The 13084-nt window shown below is 49.6% G+C and overlaps 1 protein-coding gene across 3 annotated transcripts; it reads right to left on the reverse strand.

The window, feature by feature from the left end:
* Positions 1-512: 512 nt before the first annotated feature.
* On the reverse strand, positions 513-12753 carry ANAPC5 (anaphase promoting complex subunit 5). 3 transcript variants are annotated; one of them, XR_727940.1, is made up of 15 exons: positions 12640-12753; positions 12081-12276; positions 10812-10878; positions 9733-9834; positions 8383-8573; positions 7393-7474; positions 6597-6686; positions 5486-5667; positions 4883-5018; positions 4583-4657; positions 3711-3832; positions 2459-2566; positions 1933-2093; positions 1216-1370; positions 513-833 (listed from the first exon to the last, which is right to left on the reverse strand). XR_727940.1 is itself a non-coding variant. In XM_010159050.1 (15 exons), exons 1-15 carry the CDS (start codon positions 12737-12739, stop codon positions 619-621), a joined length of 1941 nt encoding a protein of 646 aa, XP_010157352.1. In that variant the 5' UTR covers positions 12740-12745; the 3' UTR covers positions 513-618. The 3 variants fall into 3 exon arrangements, 2 of the variants coding, with proteins under 2 accessions (XP_010157352.1, XP_010157353.1); XM_010159050.1 differs by having other exon boundaries at positions 1216-1374; positions 1942-2093; positions 5486-5631; positions 12640-12745; XM_010159051.1 differs by having other exon boundaries at positions 1216-1374; positions 1942-2093; positions 12640-12745.
* Positions 12754-13084: the final 331 nt, after the last annotated feature.

The raw sequence follows: 13084 nt of genomic DNA on the forward strand, positions 1-13084 counted from the left end.
AAAGGACCCCACCCGCCGCCCCCGCGGGAGAGATGCACAGTAACGCCTCGGCTGGCGCGTGGCACGAGGACACGCGTAACAACGGGGCCGGGACTGCGCCATCAGACCTCTCCAACTGAATCCTGGGGTTTTCCCCCGCTTCGGGCAGCACCATCTGTTTCCACAGAGTAAACAGCGGCCGCAGGCAGGTTAAAGGCAAGGACGGGTCTTCAGCGAGACCCCCACCCCCCGCCACTTGAACCGCGCACCAGGGAGCGTCGCCTACGTTCTCCACTGGGTTTGTACCGCGGCGTTCACGAAGCCGGCAGTGATTCCAAAAACGTCACGACTAGGAACAGAGGTGGTTCCATCGTGACTGCTGCTCCCCTCGGATGTTCCTGAGGCAGTCAAGGGTCTTTTCCTTCGCCCCCTTCCAGTCTTACTCTCAACGGCAAGCACAGAATAAAAGCGAAAGGGGTGGAAGCCTGTTCTCCTGTAAGTGATTACAGACAGAAGCAGGTGGGTTCGGGCGCAGACCGTGATTTACTGGCAGTTACTCTGAAACAGGGCTGACGGAGCAGAATAAAAAGGCATTTGTAGAAAAGCCAGGAAAACAAAGAAACCTCATCTTTCCACGCCTCACTTGAAGGCATTGATCAAGGGGACGCCGTGTGCTGGCAGCTCCTGGTGCAACTGGCGGAACAACATGGCACATTTGTTCCTCTCCTGGGTCTTGCCGAGGGTGTGGAACAGCCGGGCTTGGAAGTAGAGAACGTCTCGGAGCTGCTCTTTGCAGTCCACTTTGGCGAAGTACGTCTTGGCTTCGTTTAGATTCAGGATGGCAGATTCCAAAGCTGCGGAAAAAGGGGGGACAGCGGTATGTAAGAGAGTATCACAGTACCAACTCCCAGCAATACAGCCCAATTCTAAGGAGCCCAATTATAAATTTCTCAGCTTTCAAAACAATTTGTGTCTTAGCAACGTGGCCTTTCAGCTTGTTTCTGTTATTCAGCCTCTGCTGCAAAATAGGGGTGCGAAAGCGTGCAGCTAAACCAGACTGCATCACACACACTGTCGAGTAACGAATTCCAGATGAATTTCCCTCTCCGCTAACTAGGCAACACACGCTGCTGTATCACTAAACTTCCACAGCGATGGTGCAGCAGGACTCCACGATCGACACCGCTCTGCCCTTCCGAGCGCAGCTGCAGCCAGGAGAATTACGCTTCGCGCTACCTTCGATCTTCTTCCGCGGAGCGTAGGAATCTGCCGATGCCACCTGACATTTGGCCACCAAGAACATGGCACAGCCTTTGTCCAGGACAGCTCCATGGGCCAAGACAGGTTCTATTGCCGTGTGCAGAATATTCAGGGCTTGTTCAGGAATGCAACTTGCTGGTCTATACTGGAATCCACTGGTACCCGCAGCTTCTTCAGGGAAGACCAAGACGGGTCACGTCTGTTCCTGGTAACGCAGTGCACTACGGACAAGGACGCACAGTTCTCCCCCCCCGCCTCCTCCTACACCAACGCTCGTTAGGAGAAACGAGCCGCTGGTTGAAACGATTCGGCGTGGCTTCTCCACTGCAGTCGGTGCTGACCACCACGTCTCTGCCAGCTCCCAGCAAACAGTGCAGCTGAACCCCATCGCAAGCATCCTCTTGATTTCAAACACGCACCGAACCGTGCTACCGGAGAGCCAAAATACTAGCACAAAACACAGCTAAAGAAGTCACAGGGGCTAATTTACGCTTGCCTGCTCAAACATATGCCATAACTACCCATCCCAGCGGCACAAAACCCAACTCCCACGTTCCTCCAAAGATTCTACGTTTAGAAAGCACTTGTCCAGACTCAGTAATTCCAGCAAGGTCGTGTCCTTAAACCTCACAGGGGTAAGAACGGCACCCAGGTCCCCAGAAGACACGTGGCCCTACAGCCCTGTGAAAGCACAGGTCAGACATACCTGGGAGAAAGCCAAGTTCAGCACCGTCTCCGAAGCCAAGTACTGTAGGCTGTACTCTCGGGAGAGGGCGAGGGCCTGCAGCAGGACAGGCAACGCAATGGTGTGACACGAAGATCTCCAGTAGAGCTCCGCGACTGACAGCAGCACGCTGACCGGGACAGGGCAAAAGAGTTACAAACGCCTGCTTTTCACGTCCCTTGTTTCCCCAGCAATTATCACACCCGTAACGGCACGGATTTTACCGTGAATTACATTGCTGCAGACACCGAAAGCGTCAGTTACACCCCCGAAAGCTTACTCCCTTTCGTTCACGTATCACAGATGGCTGGGTTTCAATCCCACAACATTCTGAGGATTCCTCCATGCCACGATTAATAAATGAAATCCTTTTGTAACCCCCAAATCGTAGCAGGTAACCTGAAGACTAGTGAGGTCTGGACACAGACAAACTGAAATGACCGGTTCCAGTCACTACAACGTGGCTCTGATGCTGGGAAAATGAAAGGTTCTTACCTAATCACCATCTCGGTGTTCTTGATTTTCTGGCAGTGGGTCAACAGTTTCTGCAGAAGTTTGTGCGCCTCTGACATTTGATTTTGGGCTTTCAACACAATGGCTTTTCTGCCGTGGTAAAAAGAAAACATCACTGATCGTATTTTTGCAGTTCAGATGCAATTCTGCTCTTCAGAACAGTAAAAGGTGTCCACTTTGTGACCTGTGCCGTGTAACTGCAGAGCGGCACCCTGACAAAGCGCGCGCGTGCTACACACACCGGCACGGGGAAAGCCGGCTGCCTCCGACTCCAGCTGGACAGCTCACAGGCTGAAAGGATCCAGCCCATAAATCAGCTTTAGACAGAAAGCAGGCACGGCCAGAAACAAAGGCCAGACGGGCAGCAGAGGGGGAGGGCACGCCAGCTAGAAAGCACTAGTCATTATTTGTAAGAAGAACAGGTATGAGGCAAAGTAGCTAAAATTGGCTGGAGCTAAAAAGGATCCAGAGCAACAGGGGAGGAGCGAGAACAGGGAAGTCAGAAACCAGCACACAGCAGTGGGGGATGTGTACAAAGGCCCCGAACCCAGACGCCGAGCAGAACATCTACAGATCAGGGAAATCACAACAGGTCAATTCTGGAAGGACAGGCATTGGTCCCGCAGCCTGAATACTGACCTTCCACCTCACCGGCACCAGCTGTGGCTTTAGGTGTTCTGCCTCATTGAAAATCAGCAAGAAATTGCTTTTAGCATTAAGCTGGTTTGCATACTCGCCAAACAACAAGTTTTAACGCTACCGACTTCTAGCACGTTATTCTCATTTAGGAACAAGGACCCTAAAAGTGAAAGAGGAATCCTCTTGTTCCATTGTGTAGCTGCGGAAACCAGGACAGATGACAACACCCCAGCTCAGACCAGACCTGAGATCCCCAGCTACATGACACAAAATTCTGCTTTGTGCTTAGGTGTGAGGACAGTTTCCATGCAGATTTTGACATATTTTGTGTTCTCACGACACATCTACAGCTCTAAAATAACACCAACTTCAGCAATGCTATTCCAGTTCTTCAAGCGTCCGGAGAAGCAACTAGAAATTACTACTGCCGGACATGCTCCGACGGAGAAACTACAGGCTGGACAACATGCCCGTACTTGCTTTTGGAGAGGGAAGAACATGCAAGCACAGGTGACTGCCAGCAATCGTTTGGCTAAAAGGTTCGTTAACTTCATGGGACACACCTTGAAGTGTGTGCAGATTCGTGACTTCTTACCTGTACGCGCCCTCAATGCTTTCAAGCGCGGTAATCCCTGCTACGAGAGAGTCAGCTACGTGGTACCTGCCATCGTTCATGGCTCGCTCAAACTGTATCTTCTGATCAAACAGCATCCAAAGCTGAACAGAGAACATCCAGGAACAAGTTTTAGAAGTTGTGCCTGCTCCTTGTCTAATCCCAAGTTAGAACTTCCTTTTCATGTTCCCCTGTGGATATTTATGTCTAGACACAACTCACTCCACTGTCCAATTACGGGATTTACCAAATCACTGTCCTCAACAGAGACGCTCAGGTCTCGATTAATGTTTCAATACCAAAGCTCACCGATTTGAGTGCAGTTTAAGACAAAAAAAAAGCTCTTTTAGATCATTATGAATGCCTTGAAACAGGAGACTTGTTCTGCAGGGAGAAGGGCCAAGCTGGATGTGGTGGAACGCTTCAGCAGAATTACTGTCTTAGACTCGTTTGTCTCCCAGTCCCACAAAAACTGCCCTATTTCCTCAGATCCTTCTGGGCTGTGGTCTATCAAAATAAGTAGCACGAATTAAACAGAACTTGGAAGCTCCAAATCGAGGCACAGCACCCCATTCCCGTACGTGCTCACGAAGGAGAGGTACGCTTCTACTTAACCAGCTGTTTCTTAGGAGGCCACGGCGAGATAAAGGCCTTCCTGGTCTTAAAACAAGAGAGGCATCTTTTTCATGCTTTTGTAGGGAATTCTATGCTGCAGAGCTTCCCGTGAGGCCGCGCACCAAGTGAAATGACCAAACGTACAGCCCGGGGCATTCCGAGGGGGATTCGGACGCGATGGAATCCAGACCCTACCGTAGAACAGCGCCATAACTTGCAGGTAATCACAAACAGCCTACCTGTGCATGCTGACTGTTGGCGGGGAACCTTTCCTTCAGGTGTTTCAGTATTTCAGAAGCAGCTGCGAAGTACCCCTGTAACACAGACAGAGCGCTGCCACAGATGGACACCGGGGCGAGCGCTGCTCCCCTTGATTCCAACACAACCTCCACACAAAGACCCCCCACGCGTCTCCTTCGCCCCCAGCGCAGGGGCTAAAGGCAGGACAAAGCAGGAGCCAAGCCTGGCACTCTCCGTCAGGAACACCCACGCGTCCTGGCGCCCAACCGGCGGTTTGTGCGGGCGGCGCGAAGGCTCACCTGCTCGGCGTGCAGCTCAGCCAGGTGACACAGCACCACAGCGAAGGACTCGGTGTTATTCTGCTGGACGCCCACGTTCACAGCCTCCAGACTGTTCATGCTCAGCAGCGTCTGGGCTTGCTGAAGTGCCATGGTGCTTGTGCAAGAGAAACATCTTTTAGCTTTCAAGCAACCAACGACCATTTCTGATCTACGGGCTTGTTAGGACAACAGTCCAAGCGCTCTGGTGACTCCGGGGCCCGGGGGAGAACGGACACTTGCAACCAGCTGCTGTCCAGGAACTCCGGACACGAGCACAGCGAGTACTACCCCCCAAAAGCTGCACACGGCTTAAGCACAGAGATGCTGAAAACAGGGGCACAGGAAGAATTTAGGCACTATTTGCCACTACTAAATGGAAACTCTTCTCCAGCGTGAGTTTTGAAGGAACACACAAGAATGGAAATAATTGCACTCAGCCCGGAGGGAATCACAGTCTGGTTGCTTCATCTGAGCGCACCGGAGAGACACCGTCCCCAGTTACGCCCAGGTAAGCAGCTCCAAATGCCTTAGGTGCTACCCAGCACCGTGAGCTACCCCACGAGTTCAAGAGAGACAGGGTACCTGCGGCCGTATAATCTCCAGATGGCGGTTTTCTGGGCTATACTAATGTCGATGAGCTCTGACAAGCTGTGTTTCCAGTGCAACAGATCTGAGTCTTTTAAGGCATCCATTAGTTTGTTGGCAGCCTTTCCTGCAAAAGCTCTTTGCTGAACCAAGGACTGTATTCCCAGGGAAGCAAGGTACTGCAAGACACAAATACCAACAGCACTGAAAGACAACAGAGCCCACTACTGCCTGTGAATTCACTGGAGCAAGAGTTCCAAACAAAGGAAAGCACTCCCAAGGAGTGAGATGCGATGTTATGCAGCACAAAGGAACACTGCTCCAGGCGTTTCTTTAAGTACCCACTTCTGCACACCCACGCATACATGAACACCATTGTGCTAGATGTGAAAGGCAATTTCCACCCCCCACACTGAAGCCTTAAAGAGGATGACAGGGCTTGTACCTGGATTTCTCCAGGGAAGAAACAGCTGTGAAAACACAGAGCCTTCCCTCCCCTTCCCCACCGAGTGGCCACTCGGCTCTCATCTCCCAGCATCAGCAGTTTAATCCCTTCTAGAAGATTCTCTTAACAAAGAGATTGCAGATCTCGGGGGAGACAGAACTAAAGGTTAAGAGCCCAGAGACTCGGGGCACAGCGCTCTCCAAGGGGAGAGCTGCCTCGGAAGGTTTCACAGCTGGGACAGAGCCAAACAAGCGGACATGCGTTCAAAGCCCGGCCAGAGGCAGCAGGACCGAGTTTCAGGGCAGGCGGAGACTAAGAACCTCCCTTGAGCACCAGCAGATCGTGCTATGGGCCTAAGGCCAAAATGGTGCACGGGGCCAGGCCAGTAGCCACCGCGGGTTTTCCTGCCTGAAAAACAAACAGATGAGAAGGAAAACCAGCAGGCTTGGCAGTACTGCACTGCCGTTACAGCAGCTGAACTCTGGTTTGTTAACATAAGGAGTCAAAACGACGGGAACAGCTGGATTTTGGAAGGTTAAGATAGGTTTGTTTAAGTCCAGTTACACATTTTGAACAGAGCAGCCCCAAAACCCCAAACCCTGTTGTGCACGCTCCCCGCAGCACGTGTTTGTCCTGTGACAAGGACGAGTGAAGCAGACTTACCGGCAAACCGAAATGTAAGGACTTGTTTACAGAGTGCTCCAGCAGAACACAGCTATCGAATATCTTCTGCTCCAAGATGTACAACCAGCTCTAGCAAGGGAAAGGGTTTGAGAGCTCACTGCAAACAGCTAATGGTGGCAGCACTTTTAACGGCTCTTACTTTTTGCACAGAACGCATAAGAAACCCGCGGGAGATAGAAACAACTCTGCAGAATTCATATGGTACTAAGGAAAGGCCTCTGACATGCTGCACAGCAAAATGTGTGGGAAGCGCAGCCAGGCCGGGACGCTGTCAACGCTGGAGGCTCCGAGTGACGCGCGGAAAGCCAACTGCGGAAGGCAGCGCCTCGGGAGTTTGACACCATCAATGCCAATTTGCTGTATCAATAATGTTAATTACAGACCAACACACAGAGGAATCTGCCTTTCCCTCCTCCTTTCTGTTTGCTCAAAAGAAGGCTGATTACTCTTTGGGAATCCAACAGGGAGTAAGGAGGAAGTTTAAGACATACATTGTCTCTTAAGACAAAACTTGGAGCTTAGTCCTGAGATTGTGGTACTCTGGGATCACAGGTCCTGTTTAAGTGAGCAATCCTGAGTTGCGAAACGCACCATCCCATGATCTCCCTACAGTCTGCTGCTCTGGGTGACCCAGAAGCAATGTCACCCCGCTGTCAGAGAGTCACAGCCAGATTACTGGTGCATTTGAGGATGTAAGAGTAACTGCAGCTGTTCACTGAGCGAAGGCTCGGAGAGCGCAGACAAAGGTGACTCCCCCTCAACACAGCCACCTTACCAGGCAGTGCTGCAAGCAGACATGGTCGTTAGACTCCTGTGCAATCCGGATGGCCTCCTGAAGTGCAAGTTCAGCCTGTTGGCTATCAGCAAACAGAAAGGGAGAACACATTAGGATTCCCACAGTGCTTAAAACACAGCATTAGGCTGCAGAAGAGGAATACTGATCTAAATTATGCATGTCGCACTCAGAAGATAACTGACTTAACAGATCACAGGAGAAAGCCTGTGTTCTCCTCCTAGCACATCAGCAACCTATTCTGGTCCTGAGGATAAGAAGCAAGACGGCACCTGCCAGCCACTGCAGAAACGCAGCTAGGCGGGCTTTCAAACCCACTGCGTGCCAAGGTACCATCTGAGCAGGGGCAACGTGAAGTATCTGCCTGTGCAGAAGGAGTTGTTGCGCTCAGTTCTGCAGAGGTTCTGCCCATCTCCAGTGCATCCAGGCAGCAGTCAGTAAATGCAACCCCTGTCTGGAGATGGGTAAGTCAGTTTTACTGATAAACCACCCTCCTATGGCATTTTAAAATTAAAAAAGCTCAGATGGGTTGGGTTTTTTAGGATTACTTTTCTTCCAGATCATCAGCTCTATGTTGATTTGAATGTTAACAGAAAACTAACCACACTTCCTTGAGAGTACAGCTGAAAATAGGCATTCAAGCCCACTGACCTTTCTGAGGCCACGGAAATGTGGCAACTGGGAACTTAAATACCCAGGAAACAGTTGCAACCCCACACAGACAAGTGTCAGCTCCTGCCCTGCTGTAGATGGCTCAGTTATTATGGAAACCAAATGCATGTCAAAACAAAACCAAAGCGAAACAAACCAGGATTCCGAGAAAATTCCAACCCAACTACAGCTGTTACCAAACTAGAGAAAGTCCCTTCCGCTCCTGAATGGATTTTCCGAATGAACAGCAGGTCCACCTGTCAGCCCTCCTGCGACGGAACGGGGCGAGCTTTCGCCGCGCGGGGCGATGCGTGAACTCACTAATGGCCGAAGCGGCAGTGCAGCGCAGCTAGGTTGAGAGCGGCGTATCTCAGGCTCCGGCCGTAACCCTCATCCCCGTTGCTTTTGCTCTCTGCTCCAGTGAGGATTAAACGGTCAAAGTAATGGAGGAGGCTGTGCGTCGAGCTGAAGACATCTTGCACTCTGAGACTATTTAAGTAGCTTAAATAATGCTAAAAATTGAAGCAAAATCAGCTTTAACGACACAGAATTATTAAAACAAAGGTTTTGTTCAGAATCACTAGGTATCTCCTCACAGAGGAAGGCTGCCCAGCAAGTGCAGCCGTGGAATACCGTATGGCCAGGGAAGTGCTTGATCAGACACTGCAGCGATACGGATACCACCCTGCAGAATTTCTGTACATCCTGGCTAAAACTGGTTGTTTTCCCTAACAGGATCTTCAAATGGTGTCCGAGAGGCCAAGGTCTGCCCATGGGCATTATCCCACCCAGCCCGGGGCCTCTACAGAGGCAGAATGCCTGCACCGACGTGCTGGGCGAGAGGGGCAAGGGAGGCATCGCTCCCCCTGCGTCTGCACGCCGGGAGACACGCCGGCGCACGAGCACCGCTTCCAAATGCTACACGGATCGAAAGGAGATGCTAAAACCATGTATTTTCTTCTGGGCATTGAGACCTGGGGGACAACCCTCTATGTCAGGCAAACAGAACCCTGGAGAGGACTTGTGGAGTTGCGAGGTCCAGCCGCTGCACCGACAGCCCTTTCCAGGATCTGTCTCCAAATGGGAGCAAGGAAAATCCTGTCTGCCACAGCCCTGGGCTGTGTGAGGGAGAGTTACAAGTACGGCAGGGAAGAGCTGACTGGGAACTCATGGCACTCGCTCAGCTTGCTAGGAACGAGGCAAATGTTCGCAACACAGGCCTGGAACCAGCCCTCGGCGCGAGCTGCTTACTGTTTTCACTGCAAACTGCTGTTAAGCACCGGAAGTGAAGTGAACGTGAGTGAGCAACAAGTCAACAGATACTGCACTTCGTACTGATTTTTAAACTATGGGAGTAGGAGGCCTGAAATTTCCTAGGAAAAGAAGTAAGTTTTAGATTTAGTTCAACAAGAATGCACTCACACAGTCCCACCCGAACTAGGGGGATTATGTCTGTGCATAAAGCTATACATGTGGCAAAGTACTCAGCTTAATGAGGGTTTCTGCACTTCTAGGACTTTCAGGCTGAATTACTAAACATTTACATGCAACTTGCTTGCATTTTTATCATCTGCTTGTATTTTGATATAGAATAAATTACTCCCAACTAATCCCATCCTAGAGAGAAGAAATCCCTTTACAACCATTCTGGATGAAGACAAAGATACTTACTGCTTCAGCAAAGTCTGGATTAAATTTTAACAAGTTGTTCAACTCCTTCTGTAAAGACGCCGGAGCAAGAGCCTTTGTTTCATCATTCTTTAACAGGGAAGCCTGGAATAGAAATTGAGAAGCAAAAGCAAGATAAGCAACTCAAACTGGAGGGTTACAAAGGCATTTTGGTACGTGCTAGTCAGTTTGCTATGTGCTGGGGAGAACATTAAAGAGGATTTTCTAACTGCTCTGCCTACTGGGAGGCTGAAACATCAGTAGCAGTTTCATTCTGCATTGTGTTGTAGCGTTCCCTTTCCAGAGATCAGAGAGAACAAGTCAAATGGAAGCTTACTCAAAGGCCTGCTGAAAGAATTCTGTGTAAGTTTCTCTTTGAAGAATTAATGGATCGCTCGCCGGAATTACAGGTACCTTCTCACCAAGGAAATTCAGGAAGCTGAGTGAAAGTGAACCCGCAGTTTGCTTCAATAAGTAGATCAATTAATAAAAAACTACAGTGATCCAGTTGCTAGAAGCAGCATTACTGAACAATGAAAACACGTCAAATTTCAGAACCCTCCTAACCACCCCGATTCCTCCATCGTACTCTAATGAGGAGGAATAAAAACCATGTACCCACCACGAGCAGATACTCCACATCAATCATCAGCTACCGGCTTCAATAACCCCTAACAGTCCAGATCTCAATGGGACTGAAGCTACTCTGAACTCCTAATAACCATCTTCCGTATTCATTGTGAATGCGGTTTATCCTTGGCAAGGCATTGCGAGGATGCACCGCTGCCCGAGTGTATTTCTGCTCCGTTCCATATTTACCAGCTGGAATGATCAACAAAACCGCACGGTTAGCAGACACCAAATCGGAGGCGAGCGGTCACCACGGAACTGCACTCCTGGGACGCAGATACCATCACACGGTGCACATGCCTAGATAAAACACGCTTACTGAGCAACCCCCTGCAAGGTATCGACAGATGTTTACCGGTCCTAAGAAAGCACCACGGCTGACAGTGTGGGTAAAGCTGAAGGCGAAATTCTGTTTTGAATCGTTTACTCAGCTTTATTCAGAATTAACGTACCTGCTGAGAAAGGAAATACTCTGCTTGTTTCTGGGAAAGAGGCCCACTGCAGGATATCTCTTCTTCCCTGATAAGAAGCACTCTGGTTAGAAACAAGGGCCATGAAACAGACCGCAAGGAAATACGTTTTATCAGACACTCCACTCTTCAGCTTCGTAAAGTCTTATGAGATATTCCAGCACAAAGCATGAAAGGGAACGGAAGGGGGAAAGTCAAGAGTAAGATCCGCTACATCAAAGTTAGCGACCCAGATGGTTTCACACGGTTTAGTTGTAACTTCCAACCTGCAGAGACCACGGTCAGTATGAACGTTGCCCTGCGCACACATGAAATCCCGGAGAACACCGGGCAGGAGGTCCGGGGCTGGCGTACCGAACGGCTGTGCTGGTACTCCGTTCTTCTGAGCGCGGTCTCGGGGACGTGAACTGCCACCTTGGCCACACACCCCACTGCAGGGAGCAGCTGCTCTGCACGAGCAGGCAGAAGTTTATGGCACGGGCAGGCAGCAACTATGGCGTGCAGCCAGGCTCCGAAAGCTGGTAACTGGCTCACGCTGTAGCACAGCATCCACGAACACAAGTCTATATGAAGACATTTCAGAACCTACATTTTAAATATACGGATACACAGAATGACTTTAGGATTGTTCTCACAGTGGGGTGCATCGCTAGCGGGTGAAAAGCCTCAATATTTGCTTCCTACTTCTGCTGTAAATGAACAGGAGTTCTTTTATTTGGAGAAGGACGAAGAGAAACCAAAAACGTTAAGCTTAACTCTTCCTTAGCCAGCAATTTCTCCTTGCTGGAAGCAGAAGCGACCTCTCCAGCAGCTTTATGGCCAGGGAAGTCACTCAGCAGCGGGCTGCACGGAAGGGAGGGGAGGGAATGGCAGGCTGAAGGGCAGGTGCTGCCCTAAGTGCGTCTGAGAACTGGGTACCGCCCTCTCCCGAGAGACGCTGCGCAGAACTGTCGCCATGTACCAGCGTTACCACACGGTGGCACCACGGCAACGGAGAGGCCACCCAGCTCTGCCAGCGCCTGCGGGGCTTTGAGAAGCACACACAAGATTACAGGACCCTGGGAACACTGCAGCCGAAATCCTCGGTGACAGTGATACACACAGGGCCTAGAGCAGCAGTCGTGGAGTTTGAAAGGTTTGGCAGAAGGAGTACCTGGAGCCGGAAAAAGCTTAAGTTTAGCTCTGTGCACACCAGAGTAGTCTGAAGACTTATGCTCTTAAGTGGGAAAGTCTTCAGTATTAATATATCACCTTAAAGGCACATCAAGTTCTTCTTTCTCCATTTTCCCCTCCAGTTCCTCTGTATTTGCCAGTTCCATGTCGTTCTCATCGATTCCATTCTTTTTCTCGTCGTTTTGGAAGTACTGCTGAAGGGCAGTGTAAAGTTTATACACCTGACTAAAAGACAGTTTATTGTATGCCAAGATCATGTGGCGGAGAAACAGCCCTGCAAAGGAAGACACCTGTTAGGACAACTGCTGCTTCAGCGCAGAGACTAGAAATCACAATAACCAGAAGCCTAAAGCACGTTACTGAGTTTTGCTGAAGTGTCTCAGCCTCCCAACTGATAGAACTCAGTTCTGCAGGGCGTATTCATTTAGTGGCAAATCTCACAGACTGCCCGATCGCCGAAAAACTGTTAAGATCAGTAAGAGCTGCACAATATGCAACATCTGAGCAAGAGAGAAATCACTATTATGCAATCTTTAAACCTCCCAAAAAGAAAACAAGAAAAGGAACTGTATCCCGAGAGAATTACATCCGTGACAGATAACGCCTCGAATGCAGCTTATGGATAACAACTGGTTACCTACTACACTTGTTTTATGAACTTCTGGCTCCGTCCCTGTAAATGAATCTGAAAGGTCATCAAAAAATTGTTCCATATCTTTCAGTTCCCCTTCTGCCATAAGTTTTAGCCTAAAGAGGGAAAGAAAACAACGGGGTTTAGGGTACTCACAATACGCATCAAATAACATACTCCTCTATGTCAGGTGTAGATGAGTAAACACAAACAGAACCAAGGGGTGGCTAATTCATTAGGTCCAGAAAGTTTTCATACTCCTGAGTCACATCAAAACACATTAAATATTAATAAGAAGCCAAATAATAGTCAGGTTTGTTTCTCTTTTTAAACAGTTCTTTTAATGGAGAAAACTATTAGAAAATATTGTTACTCTAACAAAACAATTAGGAACTCAAAATAGGCCTTTAAAACTGGTGCTGTTATGTGAGTTAGCTGATGCAAACCAGAT

This window comes from Eurypyga helias, unplaced genomic scaffold, assembly GCF_000690775.1.
Source record: "Eurypyga helias isolate BGI_N326 unplaced genomic scaffold, ASM69077v1 scaffold41989, whole genome shotgun sequence".
NCBI lineage: Eukaryota > Metazoa > Chordata > Aves > Eurypygiformes > Eurypygidae > Eurypyga > Eurypyga helias.